Source organism: Patagioenas fasciata, chromosome 6 (genome assembly GCF_037038585.1).
Source record: "Patagioenas fasciata isolate bPatFas1 chromosome 6, bPatFas1.hap1, whole genome shotgun sequence".
NCBI lineage: Eukaryota > Metazoa > Chordata > Aves > Columbiformes > Columbidae > Patagioenas > Patagioenas fasciata.
Window position 1 is genome coordinate 14,017,012 of NC_092525.1, and position 26,149 is coordinate 14,043,160.

Here is a 26,149-nt window from a genome sequence, read left to right on the forward strand (position 1 = left end):
CCTAAATGGAACAAACATAAAGAAGCCAGTTGCTCTCCTTTCTCTCCTGCACATCTCATTCCCAGGCACCTGAAAGAAAGGGGCTGTGTAAGCGCATGAAGGATTGAACGCTCTGCAGCGCTGACAAAAGCTCCGCACCTGGGAAACCCCATTCCGTGCTTTTTCGGACTAAAACCACCACCGCCTCGCTGTTGCCACGTTATCAGCAGGCCGGAGGAAGGGCCGCATGTGCCACGGACCCCCAGAGCGGCTGTCCCCGGGTTTTTGCTTCTTGGGGGGATGCTTCTCCCACGGCACAAACCCCACTCGCAGCCGCCCCTCGGGCACCCCGGCTCCTGCCGGGGGGGAACCCCTGCGGAAAAGCCCCCGGCGGCCGGGAGGAACCCCTCGGGGGCCACAACGAGGAGCCCCGCGTGGCGAGGCGGTTCTGGGTACGGAGGGGGCGCGGGTGGTGATGCGGGGCCGGGAGGAAGGGCCGGAGCCGCCCAGCGCCGCCCGCCATCTCCCTCAGGGCAAAAGCAGGGGGGGGTCCTGGCTCGCCGCCTCGGCAGGCGATTACTCGGGCCTGGCCGAGCCCCGCTGTCCACCGCCTGCCCCGTCCGCCGCGGGCGCTCGGCTCGCCACTGCTCGCGCCTGCCCGCCGGGCTGAGGGCGCGGAGGAGCCGCCGCCGGGCGCTGGGACGGGCGGGCAGCGGCCGCCGCCTCCGCCGGCGCTGACGCAGGGGGCGGGGGGCGGTGGGGCCGAGGGGCGGGGAAGGGAGGGGGAGGAGGGAGGGATGGAGCCGCGCCGCGGCGCGCACTGAGGCGAAGCGCGGCCGGGGCGCAGCGCGGGCGGCGGCGGCTCGTCCGTCCCCCCGCTTCCCTCAGCATGGAGGCGCCCCCCGCAGCGGCGGGCGAGCCGGTGGCCTGGGCGGCGGAGACGGCGTTCGCGGACCCGGAGCTGGGCTCGGACGAGCTGGAGGCGGCGGCGGGCGGCTCGCTGGACCGCGTCCTGCTGGAGTCGGTGTGCCAGCAGCAGGGCTGGGTCCGCGTCTACGGTGAGGGGGCGCCGGGCGGGTGGGCGGGCGGGCCGGGGCCCGTTGCCGGCGGCAGGTTGGGAGTGGGGCGGAAAACTTCCCGGCCCGAACTTTTTATTCCTCCTTCCCTCCCCCCCATTGCTAAAACTCCCAGTTCCCCGAGTCTCCCTACCCCCCACACCCCTCTCCGCGTTCCCGGCCCGGGCTCCGCATCCCCGGTATCCCCGGACGATGGCACCGGGCGGGACCCGCATCGAGACCCTTTTGTGTCGCTGGGAGTCAAGTACAGGATGCGGATGCACGCGCAGGGCTCTAATTAGTATTAATGAGGCACTAAAGGCCTGGGAGGTGCTGATATCCTGGGTCCTGCTCGCCCCAGACTTATTGGGGGGGTGTGTGTGTGTGAAATTGGCACCTTTATTATTTATAAAAAGGATGTTAATATCTTCAGTGGTCTGGCCAGCCTGCAGGACTCGGTGTTGTTTCCCCTGCTGTCTCAAACTCTCCTTGGTATGTAAGCTTTTAAAATTAGCTTGATTTATGTGACCGGGCTCTGGTTTGTTTAGGCTCCCAGCTGAAATGCAGTGAGGCTTAATCTCTCGATCAGCACCTAAATAGTGGAAATTCTCTTTTATCTTCTCCTTGTCTTTCCCTCTTGTTTGTCTTGGTAATCTAACGATAATTACTCCCACGTTGCAGAGCGAAGATCGCTGCAGACATATCTTGTTTTCCCTCCTGTAACAAATTTGATGGTCCACCCTTGAAAAGGCAGCAGTTGTGGTGTTGGTGTGTCCAGTTACTATGTTACCGTGGTGTCATATTATGGAGAACCTGTGGAAACACTTTCTTTTATTGGTACTCTTTCACAGCAGAGGTCCCTTCCAATCCCTGACATTCTGTGTTTCTGTGATCAGATCCTGTCATGCTGCTGGTTCTCTGTTGTCTTCCTCCGCTGCCCTGAATCCCAAAGAGATTCTCCAGGTTTTCCCTGGCCTGTAAAACTAGAAGTAAATGTTCTCTGTTACCCCTATCATTGGTCTGTTGCTGGGTGCATTATTCTCGAAACACAAAGATGACATAAATAAGTTATCTACAAGAACTCTGCTGGATTTCTTGGCTGATGACGGCTAATTACTGTGAGTACCACCAGCGTTTGCCTTGGCACATATCAAATGAGGAAGATCAGGCTGCAGGTTTTCTGGAGAGCACAGTCTGTTCAAAGACCTTTTGTGTTTATTTTGGAAGCTTGAAAAGCTGGTGCAGTGGGATGAGGTTGTCTGTCTGCTTTCTGTCTGGTGCATCAATGAGCAAAGTTATACTTAGGGCAATTAATTGTAATAGAAGTTTGGGATTTTTAGTGATTTCCTCTGTGTCATGCCTGCTAATTCTTAGGCGACTTTCTTTTGTTACTCTCAGCCTAATGCTGAGACTATAAAATGCAGCCTTCTAAAAAAGAAAATATCTGCTGTTGTCAAGGGGAGCTCTGTAAAAAGCAGATTGCCTTCAAATTGTTTGTTTGTTTAGAATACTTTCCAAAGGTAAAATGAGAATGTACTTAAGAAGAGGATGTCTGGCACCAGGTTGTTACCCAAGGTTATGTCTTGTATAAGTGGAAGCAGGAATGTGGTTTCAAAATTAGCCGCAGTGAAAAACATTGCTTGTTGATAAAGTCACTCATATGTTGTGATGTGTTTGTAGCCTGACACTAACGTGTAGATAAACGGGCAAAAATGCCCTGTGACCAAGCAGCGAGCTCACAGGCTATAAAAATCAGCATGGACTTCAAGCATGTAGAAATACATCTCGTAGCCCAAGGACAATAACTAATTATTCCTAGTCTGTGTTTAAAAACCACTCATTATCTCTCTCCCTCATAAAGAATCTGATGTGTTAGTGTCTTCTCTCCTTCCCTATGAAATTGCAATTGGATTAGCTAGTATTTGTTTATTTCCTCTGCTTGTTAGTGCTTTTTGCTTGCATGAACACATCTGGAGAAGTTTGTGGACAGTGAATCAAGCTGAAACAGTGCCATGTTTGTGCACAACTAAATATGGGTTACAAACCCATGAGTGACAAGTGTTATTTATAGGATTAAAAGTAAAGCCTTGCACAGTTGTCTGAGGAACCACAGCAGCTTAGCAAAAGAAAACAGGAGCAGAAAGCTTAGCCTTATTGTCAGTATTGTCTGATAAACAATGAGAACACTAACACTAATTATTTCACCATGAATGGCTGGGGGAGGGAAGGAATATCTGACATGAAAAGTGGGGAAGCATTTTCTAGCATGGCAAGAAATTTGTTTTTTGTTGTCATAGCATTTCAGTTTCACCTGTCTTTACGAACATGGACCTCTGTGTTGGGGGGTTGTGCCAAAGGAAAGGTGACTGTCTGAAAAGTGTCTTAAGTAGTGGAAACACTTATTTGGACGTAAAGGAGGCACTTAAAGACAACTGTTTATTTCTGTGCATCTTTGTTTTGCACTGGCGTTCTACACTCTGTCCAAGGAGGTAATTACTGGCATGAGTGGAGCTGGTCTGGTTGCAGAGCCTGTAAAACTTAGTTTTTAAGCACAAGAGAAAAGAATTTAGTAGTAAAGTGCCATCATTACTGGTCTCTGTGGCTTGCCAGCAGTATGACAGTGATGAGAGCACAGTGGGACTTTGCAATGTCTGGGATGTGATTTCAGTGTGACACTGAGGTCTCGTCTGACTTCACTACGAGATCTAAATCATAGTCTGGCTATTTTTGCATTTCCTGCGTCAGCTGCAGTATTCCAAGTGTAGCTTTTTCATTCTGTGTTCTGGAGGTTCGGCAGCTTCTGGTTAACTGAATTAGTGAGGACATTATCAAACTATGGAAATACCATTTCCTTTCAGAAGGACAGAGTTTGTAACGTAAGCAGTTTCCTCTAGCGCAATGTTTGAATAGTGAACAGGAACAGCAAATCTGCTTGTCAGAATGACAGGTTTAATTGCTTGTGAAACACAAATCATGTGAGTGTTGTTAGATGATGTTTCCAAGAACTAGTTTTGACACACAACTAATGTTTCTGTAAAATATGTATCAACATGTGTTCTGCATGGTGGCTTCATTTCAGGCTCATAGCATGTGTGTAATGGGTAAGAGGATAGAGATTACCTGCCTGATTAATGCTATGACTTATTTTTTCTTTCTCTGTAAAAGGCATAACTGACTTTTGAAAGCGTCCACCAGTGTTTAAAGATCTTTTTCTTTGCTCTTTGAAACAGATTTTGCAGGGAGGAGGCAGGGAAATAACTGAATTTACAGCATTCTCAGTGCTAACTGTGAAAACAGAGCAATTATATTGCCTGGTGTGGCTGACTGAACATCCATGGATTTTGGAGCAATGAATTATACAGGCAGCATTGCAGCATTGGTGTTAAATGTTGCGTGTGATGGGGGCAGAATCGGATTTTGCCTGACTTAAAGTCTGTGTCTAAACAGGTTTTAAACTTCTGTCACAGTGGCTATCGAGTTAGTTTCTGGTGCGCCTGCTCTAAGCTCTCTGCAAATGCTCCTGTGCTAAAAATGATTGATTTCAAAATAGGGGTTGCTGAAATAAGTAGAAAATACAACGGGGAAGAGGCTGTTCTTTCTTGAATGCTAATCCTGTGAATGGCCATTGCTGCTCTGGGGCCTTATCAGGACTAGGAAATATCTTTCTCTTTTAGCAGCGGTGCTAAAAAGCCGGTATTAGTTGTACGAACTCTAGTGGGGATGGGACGTGGACATTTTCATCACCTTGTTCTCCAGTCCCGCAGGCAGCCTGGAGCCATTCCTCACTGCAAGTCAGCCTCTGCCCCCCCTCTTCTCCTGGCAGAAAGGGAAGGCTCTTCAAACACAGGCTTGAAGCGCTCCGTGCTTTTTCATGGGTATTGATCTGCAGACCGAGCTTTGCTGGCCCTGACTCCAGAGACAGCCCCTGACCCTGTGCAGCCAGACAGAAACGTCTCCTGGCTGCCTCAGACCTGAGTTCCAGGCTTTTAAGTACTGGACCTCTGAAAGTGTTAGACTTGTTCTCAGGACTGAAGCCACAGCAATGCACATAGCGTCCTGTGGAGATTTAAAAAATAGCAGTGGCTCAAGTACTGAGCAGAAGCATCTGAATCATGTGAAATTCAGTCCAAAACCCCGAATTCCCATTTCAGCAATCCGTTGTCTACCTTGCTGAACTCTTGTATCAGTGACTCCAACTCTGTTCTCGTGCTTTTCTGGTTCTTTACAGCCTGCCTCGCTACGGCTTTGTAGGTAGCTCGCTACCTACCTCCACTGCTTGCAGTTGTACCTGAAAGAGCAAAGATTACCCATTTCCAAACTATATTTCTTTGGATGAGCACCAACAGGCTTTGCTAATGAACCAGCATCTTGTCATTGTCAGCAAATCCTCTCCTCCCAGCCATGCTTGTGCTGCCAGCCAGCTTTTTCTGAGATGTCCATGGGAAGATGGTGAGTGTGAGCCACAGCCCTTCCCAGGGGTCAGCATCCCCTCCCTGGGGTCTAAACTTGTCCGCCCGGACCCGATCCCCACCCAAACTGGTGGAGATCCCACCAGGTGGCGGCATCTTCATTGCGGTGGGACAGGAGCTGCTGAAGGACGCCTGAAACAGCGTCCTCCCCGCTGCTGAGCCTTATCGCTCATCTCCAGAAACTCAGGTAAAAAGTCGTCTGGAAGCTTTATAACAAAGGGTAGGTAGGAAGGGTGGATTTTAATACCAAAAAAAACCCCACCAAAAAAGCTTTGTAACAAATGGAAGTGGTGAGGCGGTCTGATAGTTGAGGGACAGCTGTTAGAGATATAGAGGGCTTTCTTCTCCTTCTTGAGATAAGTGCAGATAGGCTACATTTTGTGTACTCCCGCATTTATGAGTGTGTACATAGCTGTGATTTGTTGTAGGAGATAATTTACTGTAAGGAAGGACTTAACATGAGATAAGCTGAAGGTGCAGGTGAGAGTCTTGGGAAGCTGGCAGGGAGCTGAAGAGCTGCATGGCACCTCTGTGCAGGCATCTCGTGCTGGAGAGCAGAGAAGGTCAGTGTTCATGAGCGTTTCTTTCTCTTCTGATCAATAGCCTTCTTTTTAACTCACTTAGAAAGTTGGTGCAAGAGAAGATAAACCTTGTTGGGCCAGGAAATGGTATTTTCTGTCTTTTTGGACAATGCCTACTGTAGTGATATCCGACCTTATCATGGCCTTCAGGTACAGCTGCAGCCTATTAGTTACAAATATTAAATAATGAAGGCATAAAGCTTCTTTTCATTTTGTTAAGATGATAGATAACAATGATTTCTAGCTGGTGCCCCATTGTAAAAGACAGAGTTTAATCAAAAGCGAGGTTTTAAGTGACTGCATTTGCCACAGATGGAAAAAAGGCCAAGTGTGCTGTGGGCAGCGATACGGCGTTCCCTTGCCAGCCAGCAGCGGGGGACATCAAAAGATGCTCTTACAGGTGATCTGCTCACACCTGCTGTATGACAGCTCCTCTGACAGCTCTGTTTGACTGCGGAGGATTCTTACAAGCGTGTTAAGTGTGAATTGTGGGTCCTCTGTGCTACCGCAGCTACCGAATCTCTGCTGACTTTCTGGTGCGTTTGCGGTGGTGATTTGGAGTGTAAGAGGGCTGGGTATAGCCTGTTTTCTTCTTGGTTGCTTTACTCCCCAATTTTATTGCAGCATTAGCCCTTTGACGTTACAACTGTTTGCCTTCTTCTTTTCAAGGAACACTGACATTGACTTATACTAAATGGATTTTTTTTTTAAAGAGTTTTTAGCTGAGTTCTTTCAGCTGGCTGTGTTGTTGCAGATGTTGCCTAGGTTACTAATTTATTAAGTCACTTAGATATTTGGAGGGATCAACAATACTACAGTGTGCTGAGGAAAATGAGGATGACATTATTTTAAAACACCACTTTCCTGACTCCTGTATTTCAGTCACACAATTTATCTCTGGCCGAACATTTTCATGTGGTGCTGTTTCCTATTTTCAAACAATAGGAAAAAAAGAGAAGATAAGAGGAACATAACTGTGACCCATTGACTTATTATGAGATCATGGGTTCCTTTCAACTCATATTTATAGATTTTTATAAAAAAATAGCTGAGATTTCAGCATTTTCTGGCATATACGCCTTCTTCGCTCCAAGGTCACAGAGTTACGTTCTCTTCTGAATTCTTTTGAAGTCCTCTGTAAAGGCACATAGTAATGATGGAAATACAATTTGAGTCTGCAAAGAAAGTAACCAAGTGAAAAGAAAATTTACTGCACTTTGGTTTGTAAACTTCTCATGGAGTCCTTTGTGTTTTTTGACACCCCCTCATCTCAGAAAGCCTTTATGAAAGTGATCAGGAGGGAATAACCTTTGCTAATTCTCTTTAATGGGGTTTCAAAAGGTCACTAAACTGTAGAAAGGCTCTTCTCCAAGAATTTGGATTATTTTTAATTATAAAGCAAGTTGAAGTAGTGCAAGTAATGAGCTCTTGGAGGTGAAGGGGGTCTTTGCACTTAAGTAAATGTAAAACCAAGTCCTGGATTTAGATCCCTTATTATCTAAAGGGATTTTTTTTTTTAACAGCTGGGAATACCCCATTAAAAATTAGCTCTTATACTGCAAGCACTGGCAGGCACTTAGTTAAACACATTAATTCTGCAAACTGTGGGAAAGCGACACCCATTTCAGCAGATGTGCAATGGGTCTGGTGTCGATTTGCATAAGAATGCATCTGCTTCTCTCTTGGTTTCTGGCTTGATTAAAACTTGCAGGCACCTTTTCCCCTCCTGTAGTGCTGTGTCTGCATTCTTGGACGTTAGTGGCTTAATTGAAAATGCCCTGGTTTTTTATGTGTTAAGATAATTCATTTTATTTACACAGTCCTGCGCTGTAGATGCTTTTGGGGTTTTACAGACAGAGGGTGCTTTGCTTGCCCTTTGGACCGGAGAAGAAAGGAAATAGCAAAGATGAAAAATCGCAAATGTGTTTGGAAGTGGAAGGAGGATTATATGGAGATCAGTGCTGTGATGAGAGGAGGAAAAGTGTTTAGGAACCTGTGACTAAAAATGATCACCCATCTCTGAGACTTAACCCCTCCCAATGTTAGGCTTTTGTGTAACAGTCCAAATGATTCTGCAGAACCTCTTTGCCTCGGTCTTGTTCTCAATCTGGATGGCATAACAAAAAGCAGAATAGACTTTTGGATAGACCGTAGATGCTGTAGCATTAATTCTGAGAGAGCTTTCTGTACCCTAGGTACCAGGGAATTTAAGCAAGGTACTGGGAGGCAGGATATTGGGAAAGAGGATGAGAACTTGGATTTTGACATGAAGATTATGACAAAGAAAAACTAATTAGGAAGAAACATTTAGCATAGATTTTATCCATCTATGACAAACATTGAATGCCCACCATCGTGATCCAGGGCTTGGAGAGAAGAGGTTTTGTGCCAGGACTGTTTTTAGGGTTTTTTATTTCTGGCATGAACAAGCAAAAGACAATTTAGCAGTGTTCTAGACAAAGCTTCATGCTTGAGGAATGCAGGTTTGGAGCTGCACTGCCCCATCTCTGCCTGGCAATGGTTTTGCACAGGCCTGGTGGCCAGCAGAGCACTTTTGGGTTGGCCAGCACTGGGTTATCTCACCGGATGAGAAGTGGTTAGCGTTGCCTGCGTGCAGCACCTCTAGATTAATAATTTTCATCAGCTGCAAGGTATTTAGTGGGGTGGAAGTGAGAAGGAAAGGGAGGATATGCTTTTAGCACAGGATCTGCAGGGCTTTGAGCTGTCCCTGGGTGGCCCTGAGACAACTTGCATCCTTCATATCTCCAGACCCTCTTGCAGGAGGTCTGATGTTCCCCAATGCTAAACCAGCAGCGTCTGAGTTTAGGCTGAGTAAATAGGACAGCCTAGAAATGTATGTCATATTCAGTTTTTGGGGTGTTCTTCACGGAAGGGCTTAAAGTGACTTCATGGAATATAACAGTATAACTGTGTTTTTCCTCTTAGGAAACACATCCCTTTTTGCCAGCGAGGGTTTGGAGGAAATACGGGTGGGATTGGTACTTCTGGAGGGATTTCGTTGCCGTGGTTGGTACTTGTGTGGCAGATAGAGTTAAAAACCCGCTTGCTTGCTTTGGTTTCTCATTACTTGAGTCAGCGACTTGGCTTGAGATAAGCAGAGGTAATTCATACCCTCATTTAGCTGACTTTAGTGCACTGATACCCATCTCTGCAGGACAGGCTGCAGGTGCTGCACCAGTCAGCACAGCGTATAGCGCCAGGGATTTCAGGCAGTGGCTGGGAGGGCTGAATCCAGCCTTGGAATCTCTTTAAGGAATTAAATGATTGCTTTGCTTCAGTTTTGTGTACCATTTCGTCATGGCAAATGCTGATGGCTTTATTAGCAATTCCCGTGCTGCCCATTGGGGTAGAAGACAGAGGGATCAGTTTCACTGACTTGGCCCATTCATCGCCTTGCGATGCGAGTGCGTCCAAAGCATTAACGGTTTTATTGGAGAGCGCTGCTGTGAGCTGGGAACGTGAAGAAACGAGGCACAAGTAGGTCAGATAACTTGCCCAAGGACATACAAGAAGCTTGGCAGCAGAAGTCAGATCTCCCGAGACCTCTACGGTGCTTTGCTTGCATACTTTGAGTTGTTCTGCTTCACATTTGGGATACCTTTAAGCCTGCTACTTTGCTTGGATCCTCTTGAGGCTATTAATAATCCTCTTAAATCCCCTATTAGCTGTCAGATCTGCAGGTCAGTGGGGCAAGATGCTCTCAGAGGGAGACCTTTCATTCAGGTGGTTATGTCTGCTGACTCCTTTTTGTTTGTTTGTTTGTTTGTTTCCCAAAGATATAGTTTTGTTGACCTTTAAAATGTCATAAACTTGTCTCGTTACAGTGATAGCAGGCTGGACTGCTGGTATGGAGGAGTTTGGGTAGCTGGCACTGATTAACTTCTCTTACATTGTGGACAGGACCAGGTGTTTGACTACATCATTATTTCCAACTAGGTAACTCTTCTCTGTAGAATGTGGGAGGAAAACATATCTCAGATTGGGACTGGAAAACCATAGAGAAATTATTATACCATCTGAAGCTCTGACATCCTTTCCATGGGCTCTGTGACCCTGTGCCACTGGGTAACGCTTTTATGTTTTCTTGGCTTTGCCGGGAGAATTGACTGATCCATAGTAGTTTTCCATTGTAGGTATTTTATCTTGATGTGCAGGAGTATAGAGCAGAGCAGGCACTATAAAAAGAGATGAAAAACTTCCTGAAAATATGTTTATTTACATGAAGATGTTATACCTCAGGCTGTACAGCCAAGCTGCTGCCTTTGCTGGGTTTCCTAGCTTGCTTGAGTATACTGGGACACGTACATCACGCATCAGAAGCACATTGTGCTCACGCTTGCTAGGAAATCATTAAACTTCCTCATCAAATAATACTGAGTGTTTGCTATTTTGATGTACATTTCTGTAAAGTATTTTCCGTCTTTGTGTTCAGGATGGTGGGTGGTTGATAGGTCTCTTGGGAAATAAGAAATCATTAGGAATGGAGCGGTATCACCAAAACAGAAGTAGGTGTGGTGTTTAAAGATATAATATTTAATAATAAATGTAATAATAATTTAAAAAATCAATATCCTTTTAAGCCTGATTTAAGAAGATTTATCTTTTGGATGGCATAGGCTCATTGGGTGACTTGCTCGGGATGTCGGTGAGGTGTAGGGTGATTGATCCCCCCGTGGAATGGATTTCATGGGGTGCTTCCTTAACTCCTTGCATTAGCTAAGGCCTTGCTCACTCAAGTTTTCAGATAGCCTAAATTCTTTGGAGGTAATGAGTTTTATATCCCATATAGTAAGGTAGCAAAACTGTTTTATGGTCTTGCCATAAATGTTGATGTCAGTTTTCTGTAAGCAGTGGCAGAGCAGCGTGAACAGAGACCATTTCAAACTCAACTGTCCTCATTTTGATTCCAGTGGTTGCTAATTTCTCAATTTATAACCAACAAATCATTATAACCATTACATCAAATTAAGGAAGAAAGCCTCTTTTTTTTCGGTCAGCCTGGACAAGCTGTAGAGACAGAAGTCAAGCGTTTTAGGGAAGTCAGGAATCTGAAGTAAACAGCCTCTATTCACCAAAATGATGAATGTATAGCAGAAAGGAAGGATAATAAGAAGGAAATAAGTATTTTTTTTATTCTAGCCCTGTGCTTTAAAAACGTAAATGTGTCTGAAACTTTGGTGGAAAAAAAAAAATGAGAGGAATGCAGTAATAAGAGTTAAACATCTAAGTGCTATGAAAAGGCATTAATCTTTATACTGGCAGAACTTGCTTCCTGCTGTTTCTTTGTCAGAACACATTGCTTTTTCTGTGTTTAAAAAATAGAAAAGGGTAAAAATAGAAAAGTCCCTGAAAATGCAGTGCAGCTATCAATGGGAAATGTATGTTTAATGTAAGAGCAGCATTCACCTGAAGCCTGGTATCTCAAAGTTTACTGGATACTGGCTTTATTCATCTCCAGTTGTACATTTTAGGTAATTTGGTTTTAATAGCACTCTCAGCACTTTTAACCTGATGCTTGGAAGGAGGAGGCAGCCAATCATATATAGTTTTTACAGATATGAGCCATTGAGCAATTGTAAATTATCCATAAGCAAAGAGAAGGAGGCTATCTCCTTAGTCCTATATTCTGACTTAAATATATTTTCTTAAAATATAATAAGACCTGTTTATGTGGAGAATGTGCAATGCAATAGGTGTTATTACCAAGAGATAGTAACTGTTTTCCTTGCAGTGCTCCATCTCTCTCCTAATGGGTTTGAAACCAGACCAGCTCAGGACACAGCAGGTGCTCTAAGGAGAGCTCAGGTAGTTTCCCATATGAATAGGTAGGTGGTGTATAAACAGGTGTCAAGAATTAAATAGACCTACTTCTTCCTTGCTGAGAAACAACTTGCTGTGATTGTGGGTTACATTAGCTGTGGCATTTCACTAACATTTTAGGAAGGTAAGAATGGACTGATGGGCCGTGGTTTTCCGTGCGTTCAGGGTGGTGACCTCAGGTAGGAGGTCACTCGAGATGCTGTCCAGATCATGGCCTGTCCTGGCTGCTGTATCCAACCAGTTGTAGAACACAAGCCTCACATCTGCTGACAGATCAATCTGTACCTAGATGGCTCCAAGAGAACTTCGGGATGAATCTTAAATTGAAACTGTGGCGAGAGGGGGACGTTTGGGGGTGGATATCCAATAGCGTAAATCTTTGCTGTCAAGATTGCTGTTGTTGTTGATGGAGTTTAGAACGGTTATCCTGAGTTAGGTCTAAAAAGCATGCAATTATATTTAAAACTATAGCAGCTTTGCAGGCGACTTACGAAGGGAAAGCTATAGTGTATCACTCTGTATTTATATTTCATCCATGAAATGGCTTACCAGGTGAAATGTTCTAGCTGTACTTTTGATGTCCATTTATAATAACCACTCGTTTTTGTAGCTGACACAGTATCCCTCCCTGTTTTGTTTCCAGGCTTTATTGATGTGGCTTCTTGGTGACCTACTTTGTGTTCACTGCTTTAAGGTTGTCTTCTTTTTTCATTCCTTTCCAAAAGGAAGTGCCTTTCATGAGAAACGCTGGAAGCTTACTAGCCAGTTCTTAATACTGGGACATGAAAACTTGGACCTGACTGATGGGGTGGCCTTCCACTTACACCCAGGATAGATGACGCCACTGACTCTTAGGTACTTTCCTCCCTAAGCTCTGTTGCTAATCATTCTGAGACCCAGGAGGTGGGTGTTTGGAGAATTAGGGAAGGAAATGCCTCTATTTCCTTGGAGCTCTCATTACTCATGACTGAATGGGTCAGCCCTGTGACTCTAAGGGCATCGCGTTTGCCTCGTGTCCTTGCAAGGGGCCGGCAGCATGTCATGTGCTTATTACTTCAGGAACATCCCAGATCTTTCTCCTTTTACTCAATCTGGGGATATTCTTCCTTTGCATTGCTCCTGGTGGGGTTTTTTCTGTAATTTCCACTAGTGGTGATTCAGTCTGAGGTTTAGCTCTGTCTCTCTTCAATTAGTGGTGCTTTTGCTTTGTATCTGGGGCATGATGTATGTGCTTACTTATTTGTGGAGATACTTAAAAACCAGTTAATGTGATGCAGATGTGCAGTTTTCAGTAGATATATAGCATTTAGCTAAGCTTTATGGGGGGATTAATACCTCAAGGTATTACATATCATTGGAAAAGAATCATTCACTTCTGTAATTTCACAAAGTGGACATAGCTTAGCGTTTGTAATCATCATAAAACTTGCTGCTTCCTCCTACCCACCACGTGGGTGTTGTGTTGGTATAAACACTGGTTTACCCTAAAGAAAAAATCCACACCAGTCCTTTTCCTGGAACCTTGATGGCTTTTTGGTTTCCAGGAAAGAGTAGCCAGATCTTTCTTTCTATGATAAAATAAGCATGCTATTAATTGTAACTGCTCAGTTGTGGATTGAAACAGCAAAGAAAACCACAAGGGGAAAAAGCTTTTGTGTGTGTGTGAATAAACATCAAAGGAATTTGAACGGAGGTGACATTCAGCTCCCACTAGGATCTGGAGATGAACTTGTCTTCACTGGTGCGGGGTGTGTGGTGCCTCTGACCCTTTTAGGAAAACCTTTAGCAGAAGATGAATGAAGAACTTAAACCAACAAGAGATGTTCACTGGTGGTGCAGGTAGGAAGGCATGGGAGGAGAAAGCTCTTCTTGTAGCCCGCTGTTATAAACAATAATCCTCACTCCCTTCCTTGTTGCCTTGTACCAGGTTTAACTGGACACGGCCATGTGTGCTGGTATGAACACAAGGTGGAGGTGTGCTTGTAAAAGGAAGAGTCCCAGGGGCTAAAAATGTAGCTAAAAGTAGCTGTATTTGAGTCGTTTGCCTCAAAAGGCTTGCCTAGGGCATTGGACTGAGCATGACCAGGACTCTGCGGTTAAATGAGCCGCATGCGATTGGTGAGAAAATGAAGAATTCTGCAGAGGCTGTAAATACCAGCTGCACGCCGTGTTGCCCAGTAGGTTGCTGAACAGACCAGCTACTTCTCCACGTTTCTTGCCAGCAGGGCAGTGGGTGAAAGGGAGGCGCTGCTGTTTTTGTTGGAAGGCAGCTGGCTACGGAGGCTGTGCTAGTCCAGAGCCATGGCATGTGAAAGACTTTTTAGTGGTTTGCAGTTTTTTAGGCTGTTCTCTTTCTCCGGTTGAAATTTCCAGCAGGGTGGGTGAAACATTGGCACCCATGAGGGGAAACTACTAAGTTTTATACTTTTTTTTTTTTTTAATTTTACCCTTTATCAGCAGATAGGAAACAACAAATGCAAATCTGTTCCCCGACACATGCAGATGCATCTTATTGCTTGGAAGCTGAGCAGGAGCTCTCATGAATTATCAGCATCTGATTCCAGAGCTCTGACAATCTGCAATCTCCTTAATATTCTGATGAGCCATCGTGGGTATTATTCCTCTGCATTTTTTCCCTCCTTTTGTATTCTTCAAACCCATATTGCAATCTGAATGCTTTTGGCTCGGGATTGAAAGAGATACTGGCTGGCTCTGTGCTCTGCTCAGTTTTCATTTGACAACAGTGGGAAGCAAGTGGCTGGTATGATTCTTCTTCCCCCTGCCTTAATAGTACAGATGCAGCCTGAATTAGAAGCAACTTTGAAAATTGAAGAGTTGTCTCCTGTTCTGTTCACAATTGTGTCTCTCTAATGTTAGGAGTATAAAGGCACATGAATTATTCAGGCCAGGAGGAAATCCTCAATGAATGTTTCTGAAGAAATCTCAGTACTTCTAGGGAAGAAAACCTGTTTGCCTCTAAAGACTTTGAGCAACCCTGGCCCGGATTCTCTGGCAAGAGTATTATTCCAGTGACAGCTTATCTTTGGAAACAACTGCAGTTTAATTTACATGTGTTTTTTAAAATGTAGCTTGCTTACCCAGATGGCAATTAGATTCAAGTTAATGGTGATGTAACCCAGCAGGATCTAGAGTAGCTCTCCAGCCTAAGGGCTGACCATTTTTACCAGCCAGCTGTTTTCCAGATGATTTATTTCATTTTCCCACTTGATTTCTCTGCCTCACCCCTTGGTTTCATTCTTGCTACTCTCAGGACGGTGTGGGTGGCGAGACAGGGGAAGAACAACTGCACTTAACGGCTCGAATAAATGGCTTTATTAGAATTAGAGTTGTGCCTGCGTTAGGCTAATACCAAACGTCTTAGTTCATCTTGTAGCTTCTAAACCAGATTGTCATCATTTCCACCCTCCCTCCCTACAGTGGGGAAAAAAGACAGCTCTGATTCAGCCCCCCGGATAAATGGGGATGCAGTGAATTGCGTGTCACTGCTGGGTGATCTATTCAGGCTTTGTCAGAGGTCAGAAATGTCTTTTTTCCTCACTTTTTGTGTGTTGAGAGTAATATGCAGGAGGAAGGACGTGCTTTCAAACAGCTTGGGAATAAGTATGAGCTACGTTGCTGGCCAAGGGATGTAAAAATGTCTGATGATGTCTTTCTAGCTTGAGGATTTAGTGTGGAAATGTAGAGGAATGGTACAGATGCGATCTTAGGATACAGCAGAACTGGTGCTAATCCTCCACAGCAAACCTGCAAGCTCTTTGGCATTCCTTGCTGAGAGAGAGAAAATAAAATGCAAAAACTTATTCTTTTCAAGTTTTCCAAGGAAGAACAGGCTCATGAGTAGGGACATGCCTTTTATTTGTTGTGAAGCAGCCCACGTTTTATACGGCAAGATAAAAAACCAATTTCTTGATGCTTCTGCTAATTCTTTGAGCTTTACAGCAATCGATGGACCTGCCAGAAGCACTAGCTGCAGTGTCCTGAGATGGAGCAGAACAAGCCTTGGAGGCCAAACTCAACTCCAGGACTCACCTTGCTGTTCCAAAGTCCATGCGAAAGGTCTTCGTGGTGGCCAGAGAGGCCTCACCATGGACTGGCTTGCTTGGGGAAGGATGCAACTTGAAATGCTGCCTCTGGGCTTCACTTCGAGGCTTCTCATCTCTTCATATCTGCTGGTTAAATGTGAGCTGCTATTTGCATTTGTCTGGTCTTTGGATCGAGTGCGTTGGGAGGTTGCTGCAGATCACGGGGGAATTGCTGCTGGAGAAGCACTGTGCCAAAGTGATGTTACTTGTGAGGGTAGTAGGAAAAAACATTTATTCTTCTGCACTTTCTAATTTCTCATGTGTTTTATCTCTAGCTAGTTATTTTTCCAAATTAGTCTTTGTCTGAAGTGCACCTGCATGGGCTCTTAAGCACAATTTCGTCTGGTTTAGAAGTACAGGCCAAACAGCATATTAACGTAATTTTAATCCATTTTGTGAAGGAAGGGCTAAAAAGGGAGTAATTTGCGTTGTATGTCCTGTCAACCTGATTTAACATCAGTGCTTCAAGTATTTCACTGGAACATTTCCACCTTTCTTGTAAGTAAATAGATGTTTTTTCTGGCTGGTAGGCATAAGGTATGTGCTTCCATTCACACATCTTTCTGTTACTTTTTTCCCCCTCACTTCAAATACCAGTTATTTCTTTTGAGTACCTTGTAGTGGCAAATAGAGTGGGTAGAAGAAACGGAGTTTAATTTCATCTTTCCTAAGGTGTGCCACTTGAAGGAGAGAGAAGTTGGTAATAGAAAGGAAAATTATGTGTTTTCAACTGCAGTGCGTGGTTTGGGGTTTTTTAACTGTTCTGCTTTTCAGTGGAATTCTGTGGGTGATGTGCTAGAATGAAACCCAGCAGCTGGATGCTGCACACCCACTTCAGTGGTAAAGCAGAAAGAAAAATGCCAAGAAAGCTGGGGAAATGGGCAGCAGCCCTAAGAATCTGAACTCTTCCTAATCCCTCCCTTATTCTATTGTGTTACTCGGCTCTCGGGCGTCCACAGGCAGCCTGGAAGCAGAGACCCAAGTACTTTAAGGGGGCTTTGACAAATCTACCTCTCGGTGCCAGCAGACAACTGATTTATCACCTTTGACAAGTAGAAAATTGCTTTGACTTGTCTACAGGACAAGTAAAATTTAGTAATAGTGATGTGGTATTTTAGAAGTTGTCATGATCATCTAAATCCTGTTATCTCTGTAACCCAACGCTAGCAAGTTCTAAGCTGTAAAATGACATTAACTTTCTTGAAAACAAAGCCTTGTATTAACAGATAACTGGACATTTTTGCCCCTCAGTTCATTTTTAAATCCTGTTGCCTTTCAAAGGCTGGCACTTCTGCCTCTTAGCCTTATTTGTCTGGTAATAAAATATTGAAGGAGATGTCTCTTAAAGAAGAAAAAATTAGCATGTAGCTACATCACATCATAAAATACAAAGGAAGTGAATTATGCTCAATCTGACAAAGCATCAGTGTTCAGGCTATAAACTCATTATAAGGCTTGTCTAGTGGGAGCTGATTTTTTTTCAAATTAATTTCTATGTATTACCATAATAAATATTTTAATAATGTCTTTTCCTTCCCTTGTATCCTCAGCAGCTGAATATTTCAATAAGTTATAATATCTGGTCTTTCGTAGCAACCTTTATCCCCATCATCTACGCGTGGTCTGTTTACAAGAACTCTTGTATCTATTTCCAGTTTAAATGAATGTTGCAGCTTATGCTGCTTCAGCAGTTTCTCTTGCTGCATTTGGGATGTTTCCACAAAATTCTTGGGGAATATTGAGACTTTTTTTTCTAATTTTATTTGATAGTAAACGAAAAAAAAAAAATCACATCTTATTCTGTTTAAATCTTTCAAGGGTCTGACCCATAACTTGCTGTAGCCATCATCCAACACCTCGAAAAACAAGGCTTGCACTGTGTAGGGTTTTGTTTGGTATGTTTTTTATTTGCCTACAGTTAGAAGTAAATATGTAAGTTTTGCTGACTGCTGTAACTGGAAGGTTGGGGGAATCTAGAACGGAGGAGCAGGACACTTAAAGTGCAGAAATGGGTAGAAATGAGGGATCTGCTGAGAAACCAAAACTACTTCCAGATGCTTAGAAGCCGGTGAAGCTTCAGGTTGTTACACCACCTGGGTGTAGTCTTGCAGCTCAGTATTCCGCTTTTGCTTTTCCTCACTCGCAGTTTGTGAGCAACTCTCTAGAAATGTCCAAAAAATACTGCACCAATGTGGGCATGTTCATAACACACATCCCCTGGGACCTTCCTTTGCATCCAAGCCCTCTCTTAGTTACTGGCTGAGTTTTCCACAACAATTTTCTGTTCTGTATGCTGCCCATGATTACCCCAGCTCTTTCAACGCTCCTGCTGCCTGAGTTTCTTTCCCATCGGTAGCTCCGGATATTTGTCATCTTGCCTCGAGTGTCTTTTTTGCGTCTCACGCTCCACCACGCTGGTTGTCAGCGAGTAGAGGAGACGCCACACTCGGGTTAGGGATTTGGAAAGCTGCCTATGGGAAGGATGGGGGAGCATTCGAAATCATATTAACATCTCCCAGCAAAATATCGACTTATGAATTCTAGTATGTAGACTGATCTTTTTCCTAACCTATCTCTTTTCCACCTTCGCTTTCCCTCACCTCCCATCCCTCCTGTTGTCTGCTGTATGGGCTTGGCTGGGACACACATTTTTTAAAATGAGATGCAATAAGTGCAGTAGCTAAATTTATTGACCTGAAAAAACTGCAGAAGAATAACTTAATAACTGTCAAAGTCTACTGTCGAAACCTCTGTAATAGAAATAAAGCATGGATAAAATGTATGACATTATTGCAGTGATTATATCCATTAGTGCTGAGGATAGACAGTAAAATCTAGATATGCTTTTGATTATTATTTTTTTCCTCTTTTTCTGTTTTTGAAGTTTCTGCTTGGCTGCTAGTAAATGACAATCATATTTCTGTCTTTAAGCTTTTTGGTGGTAGCTTGTTAGGAAATTATGTATTCCCAGAACTGCACTATTTAAAAAAAAAAGGGGGGTGGAGGATTGTGTGCAAATGAGGAAGGAAACAAAAGGCCTTTGGAATTCCAGTCTGATGCAAAGAGGAACAGGTTCATTGCTGCAGGAAAATAAAAACATTTCTAAGTTTTAAGAAACTTTTGAAAAAGTAGGAGGAAAAATAGCAACCCTTAAGCCTGTGACCCGGTACGCAATTTAAAAGTGTTTCAAAATCAACATGGATACAAGCAGCAAAGTTGGAAGGGAGCAGCTAAAAGAACCTCTCATGAAAATACTGATACAACCAGAAGAAACAGGTTTTGCTGTGGAGATGAAATGCTTTTTGTGCTTGCATTTTAAGCAGTTCTATGGGGTTTTTTTTAAGTGTTTATGAGGAAGACAAAGCAGCAGGAGACACAATAATTACATGAAGAATCTCCCTTCTGGCACGTCACACCAACCATTAAGTGAGGAGATGTGATGAAAGCAGGTTTAGAAGATTGTTTTGCTAAACTTGAGCTGTCATCATTTTTTTCATTTTATTTGAGTTGTAATTTTGCCATATAAAAGCAGTGAAAGCAGAAGTGCATACAAACATTACAGCCTTTTAAACCTGCCTGGTTTCCTAATGGCTGGGGTAGGAAGCAGCCGCTGCCCGTTGGCTCCATCCCTCTGGATGCTGGTAGGTGCCTTGGTGGCTGTGGTGTGGAGTCGAAGAATATGCTTTTAAAAGTTGTTTTTTGCAATACCTATAAAAATGTTCATTTTTTCCTAATCTCAAATATTGTTTCGGTGTTTTTTGACATGTATTTCCCATTGGAATTAGATGCCTTTTTTTTTTCTGATGTGGAGAAGTACCAGTGACGACTTCTGTCTTCATTGCTTGGATTAGAAAATTGACCATTAGGAAGCAACATTTTTTGCATATTTTAAGCTATGCAATACATAGTCGTTCCAGGTTTTTCTGTCCTCAGTTTCAACTTGCAATATCTCAGCTTCCTCCACATTTACTCCAAATACATCTACGTACAAAAAAATGGGGTTGTCTTTCCTCTTGTAAACTATAAGCCTTTAGTGACACTGATGCTATTATTATCACCAGGCTGAAGTTCTCAGGGTGATGCTGAAGCAAGAAACAGGCAGAAAGTGCTTTGTTACTGTGCTCAAAGCTTTTTCTCCAGTGGAAAAATAAAACGTCCTGTTGGAAATTGTGCAAGCATCCGAGCACCCATGTCTGTTTTTAAAGATACATAATTGGAGAGCAGACTGACAGTGTGATAGAAAGGAGATGCACAGCATCTGCTGCCATGCCTAAATTGTACAGATTCTGTTCAACAAACTTGGTTGGTTGGGTTAGACTTTACCATAGCTTTATTTGTCCATTTTGACATTTTAAGTAAGTTTTGGCAACTACCTTAGTTTAATAAACATACAGTTGGTTTCTTTGTGTCTTCACATTTGCCCTGCAGCTTTGTGAATCTGATCCTTCTTTCAGATAGCATCATTAAAATACACAGGCTTGTTGGAAAAAATGCCAGTTTTATAATGTCTTCTTAATATAGCCTGTGTGCATCTACTTTCTGCACTAATAGTGTATGCAAGCTTGCCTTCTATTTATTGTTTTTCCCCGGTGCATTCTCAGCTGTGGTAGATGACCCAAGAGCAGAGACCCCGCAGTTCACTGTTGGGGCTCAAGGCTTTAGCAGTGACTTTATCTGAAGCCTTGTCTGAGTAATGGCTCTGTCAACATTTGCTGAAGGGGATAAATGTGCTGCCTTGCTCACAGGGTACCAGGTCCATTTTTCTGTTAACACCTATGACTCTTTCTTTGCTGGATAAAAACCAAAAGGAAGTCCATCCACAGTAACCTGTAGCCAAGTTAGAGATGAGGATACATTTTAATCCTGTCTTTATTTGAACGCTATTTTTATTATATGAGATAGAAAAGTTTTAATTGCTCTATGTCTGCTTGGCATAGGTGGATCACAAACACTCTCTATCACTATTAATATGCAAAAGAACAACATTCTTCAAATTTAACTTGGGATACTTTTTTCCTTTTTTTTTTTTTTCTTATGATCTGAGAGATCAGAGTATTTTCTCTTCCACTTTCCTCCTTGTCCCCAAGCTCTCTTTCTTGACATCAAGAGATAAACAAGATATGTCAAAACCTTATTTCAGGTTTGTTTGCTGGACTCTGTGGATGGTGCTTTGTAGAACGCTTACCTGGGAATCTGGGACCCCTCTTTTGGGATTGACCCACAACTTCCAAACTGTTCTTGCTCACTGACCTTGTTAAGTGTATTTATAGACCATTCGCCTTCTTTATGAAGCAAATGCAAATCTAGCAGACCCCTCATTTCCCAGCAAGAGGCTTTCTGTCCCTCTAATTCCCTTATCATCAACACAGCAACTTCACTTGTCCCTGAATCCTGGCCCATCTGTCTCAGATTTACTAGAATAGTATCGCGGTTTAAATAACGCTCTCTCCATCTGTGGAAGCAAACATTTATTGTTTTATCTGCAGGAGGAATTGAGGAATATTAGTGTTTGCAAAGATAAACGGCATTTTATCGTGAGCTTGCACCAATAGTCCGCCTGGCCACACTTGCTGCTTGAGACAAAGAGCAGGGACCGGATGAGCCAGTTGAGCCATTCCCTACCCATGGGGAATAAGAAATGGTGATGTGATTCAGCTTGGAGACATGTACTTGTTTGAGTGCTTAGGTGTCCTCAGTGAACCAAACCTGCTGCTCGTGTAACCTGGCTAGTGTGGAGCTGCACTTCGCTTCAGCTTGGGAAAGATTAAAGAGTCCTTGCTATTCGTGCTGATTTCACAGATGGCAAAACTTTATTTTCCAGTTTTACAGGCTGATTTTACAAATACTAGGAGGAGAATCATCCTGCTGTGTGTAACTAGCAGGAATAAGCGTGAAATGTTTTCTCTAGCTTTCCAATATCTTTTCTACTGACAGTTTTGTTACAGTGATTTTTGCAAGAGTTTTATATCTACTTTATTGCTGGCTTGTAGCAACTGTGAGGAATATTTTAAATAAGGGCAGGTCTTTTGTGTGGGTTTGAGAAGTTATTAATGCTCAGCCACTTGTATGTGCAGGAAAGATGGCATTTTGGGGAGAGGGCATCAGTCGCTTCATACTCCTGGATTCTGCTGCATCCTCCAGGTACGGGCCAGCGCTGCCATCCTGAGCGTCACAGCCCACGTTGGGTCCTCAGCTTCATTTGAGAAGAATGTAGGTCGCTGGTTTAACTCTCTGCTGCACTGGAAAGCTTAATTAATTAGCATCTTTGCATATTTTTTTGTGGACAGGAGGAATGGTACTAACTCTGGTTTTAACACTGAGCAAAGGGTGGTGTGAATTTTACTCCATTCATCGATTTGCCACTCCCAAAGAAATGAGTAGTTTACCCTTGTTGGATCACCTGTTTACCAGCCAGAGGTTAGGAACAGAAGGAAAAAAGTAGTATATGTGCTGTCAAAGTAGCAGCTAAACAGTTGATTACAGGGTTAGAAGGAAAAGAAAATACAAGTGCAGATTACATGTGAAAATGAGCTTCTTCCTCGGCTGCTTCGGGAGCCTGGCAGCGCATTCTCCTGCTCCTCATGGGGCTCGCTGGCTTTCGGATTTCGTCAGGTGTATTATTTACTTGTTTCTATTGCTGAAAACACTCCTGAGGGCAGCCTTCTTCTTTAGCCTAAAACAAAATGGCTTAGTACCTGTCCTCTCTCCAGGCTGGGCTTTGGCAAGTCAGGCACAAGTGTGAGAGCAGGATAGTTCTCCCCTTGCGTTTCAACTGGGATAGAAAGCAGGGTGAGAAGCTTTCCTCAGTTTTTCCACGTAATTTGCACATTACTCAGCCTTCTGCTGGTTTCTTGCATGTTGCAGCATTTGTGGGGTTTCAGTGTGTCTTTGTTTCTCAGGGTTTGAGACTTGTGCTGTCCAGAGCCCTTAAGCTCATTCTACCTTCCACCTCACTGCAAGTGTTGCATGAAGGCGAAGTGTGACAAACACATGACAGATTTGCTATTCCCTGGAGCTTTTTTTTCCCCCTCTAAGCTACATTCTTCCTTTCCCACCACCTCTTTTTAGCATTTTTCAGCCACTGTAACGTTTCTGCTATAATTAGCTCTGAGCATGACTGTTGTTATCTTTACGGAGTTTAATTTTTAAAAGATGGTCTGGAGGAAGTAATGTTCATTTGGCTGAAATCCTTTTATTGTTCCAGCCGAGCGGCCAGCTCAGTGATCAGAACACACAACAGACTTTTTAAAACAAGTTATCTACTTGTCCTCTTCAGGTCCTCAGTCTGGATAGAGGACCTGATGTACCATGTAACGTACAACTTAGAAGATATATTAGACACGCCACCCCCCCGTCCCGAATGCATAAACTGGTTTATTTTGATTTAGGCTGGATTTGCATCAGTATAATTTGTCTATCATATCTAGGTCATTGGTGAAAATAAGCTCAGGGTATTATGCCCAACAACCACCAAAGAATCACAGAATGTTGGGGATTGGAAGGGACCTCGAAAGATCATCTCATCCAATCCCCCCACTGGAGCAGGAACACCCAGCTGAGGTTCCACAGGAAGGTGTCCAGGCGGGTTTGAATGTCTGCAGAGAAGGAGACTCCACAACCCTCCTGGGCAGCCTGGGCCAGACTCTGCCACCCTCACTGAGAAGAAGTTTTTTCTCAAATTTAAGTGAAACCTTTTGCGTTCCAGTTTGAACCCATTACCCCTTGTCCTACCATTGGTTGTCACTGAGAAGAGCCTGGCTCCATCCTCCTGACACTCACCCTTTATATATCTGTAAACATTAATAAGGTCACCCCTCAGTCTCCTCTTCTCCAAGCTAAAGAAACCCAGCTCCCTGATTTTTGACTTTCAACCCTTTTTCACTGGGGAACATGTTAATTGTACATTTTGCAAAGGCTGGGGTTCAAATGTATGGAGGAAAGAATTCTTCTTTGCTTTGAAGCTTGTCCTAATTTAGGCTGAGGTGCAGTGCTGAGATGGCGTGGTGGAAACTCCATATTATTTTGGTTTTTAATCACTGACTAGCATGGGATAACTTATTATTCCTTTCACTCTTTCCTTTTAGCACATGTACAAGTGAACTTTGCCTCTGTGTTTATTAGTGTGAAATTTAATTAAAAAAGAAGGCAGGATATGGGATTGTTAACATTGACTTCACCTTGCACCATCTTGCAAACAAATCAGTGGCTATCGAAGTGCCCTTCCCAGAACTGGGTGTGGTGCTTGAAATCAAACATGTCAGGAGTACAAAGAGAACAGAGTCCTATTGTTTCAGGGCAGGCAGAGAGATGACTTCTGAAGGATAAAGTGTGGGGTTTGTTTCGTGCTGTTTGTTGTTGTGGTTTTTTGGTTCTTTAAGTAGGAGTTTTCTGCTGCTCTTGTCACTTTTTCTCCAGTTTTACTATTTTATTGATTATCTAAATAAAGTGATTCTACAAAGAGCCTTCAGGGCCAGTTTCTGGAATTTGAAGCTCGTTTCGAAGTATCTGCTCTAATTTAATAAAGGAATTTTGGCGAGTGGTAGCTTAGCTTTGAAGTGTTCCTCTGCACCGAGGAGGGATTTCACCGAAGCAGAAACTCCCTTGAGAGTTGTCTCAATATTTATCTTCAGAGAAATGTTCATATCTATTTCTCTTCCTCATCTTCCTTTGTTTTACACTCACACAACTATCTCGATTTTTCGTTTGCAAGCCAGGATTTTCCTTACATTATGAACACAATGCCATGCAGGATTTAGTCTGATATGTTAAACCCAGTCTGAATTTAGTGCCCAAATACCAAACAAGACAAGAAGGCCTCCTGTAAACCCAATTTAATTTTCTTTGCTGAATAAAACTCTTCTTATTATCATTTCTTAACTGGCAGTAGTCCCAGAAGGTTTGTAGATGGGATGTTTTTGCATCCCTGTGTCCTGCTTTGTGACTTTTACACGTGTTTGGGGTCTAAAGCGTATTTGGTGTTGGACTTGGCACAAGGATGACTCACCAAAAGCTTGAGGATTTGTGTTATGTTGCAGGAATAACTGCAAGATATATCTTCAGGACTGTAAGATAGTCTCCTGGATCTCAGCATGAGTGTCCCAAAGAGCCCTGGATGGTGGTGCAGCATAACTCAAGAGAAAAGGAAAATAGTGCAGAATAAAAGCATAATTTGTTTGTGGCTTCCTTGGGTCTAATAAGTGCATGGAGACGGTTATCCTCAATAACATAAGGAGTGGTCCTTGTGTTTGTAATTCTCTTTACTCAAAATATTAGTTGCAACTGAGTGTGTTTGGAAGGAAGGGGTTTTTGGGATGTTATTTTTCTGCCAAAAACACGAAGGAGGGGAGCGCAGCGCTGGCTTCTTCCCCTGCACACACCTCCTGCCGCGGTGCATCGGGATGTGAGCACAAGCCCAACTCGGGCACTTCAACACATCTCTTGCTGACGTCGGCTCGTGGAAATCAAAGCTTGGCAGTGTGTGGCAATGTTTTTCTTTTTTAAAACTTTTGGATTTATTTACAATCAGCATTGCTCAATGTGGGAAATGAAAAGGTTTCCCTTTAAGGCGTGTTGTTGCTCCTTCCCTATCTGATCTCGCAAATGTATTCTTGTGTGGCTTTTCTGTCATCTTTGTGTTTTTGTTTGGAGCAAATCTGATAAAAATCATTGCATGAAGAAAATATCAAGAAGACACAATTTATAATTCAAGTATCCTGCTTCACTACAAATTCAGTGCTAATAATTTTAGAAGATTAACATCTCGTCAGAGCAATCATTACAGGTCATTTACCACAGTGGACTAATGTTTGATCCTTCAGTCTTCTTTGGAAATACAAGTATACACATTTTAAAAACTTCTATTTCGGACTGAAAGCTTAGACTGCGTAAAATGTAAGTACGCCAGAGCAACATGTGCTAGTCAAATGAGAGAAATATTTGATGTCTTTGAGCGCTGGTAACAAAAGGACCATAGTGTGGAACCCCCGATGCCAGCGGCATTGGAGGTTGCTGACTGTAGCCTGTGGTGTTCGCTGCTCATACAATATCACACTTTCATAGGCCAAGCTGTGTGCACTCCTTTTGTTTTTATAAAGAAAAAACAAACATATCCACAAATATAA

General features: G+C 43.4%; 1 protein-coding gene across 4 annotated transcripts in view; it reads left to right on the forward strand.

The window, feature by feature from the left end:
• Positions 1–211: 211 nt before the first annotated feature.
• Positions 212–26,149, forward strand: part of RASAL2 (RAS protein activator like 2) — a 180,405-nt gene continuing 154,467 nt past the window's right edge. For 2 of the 4 annotated variants that reach the window (XM_065842749.2, XM_065842751.2), the window contains exon 1: positions 804–1,037. In XM_065842749.2, coding sequence (XP_065698821.2) covers positions 869–1,037 — 169 coding nt within the window. In that variant the 5' untranslated portion in view covers positions 804–868. Of the gene's footprint in view, positions 432–802; positions 1,038–26,149 lie in introns of those variants that run through there. The other 2 variants (XM_071809971.1, XM_071809972.1) reach the window with 2 other exon arrangements.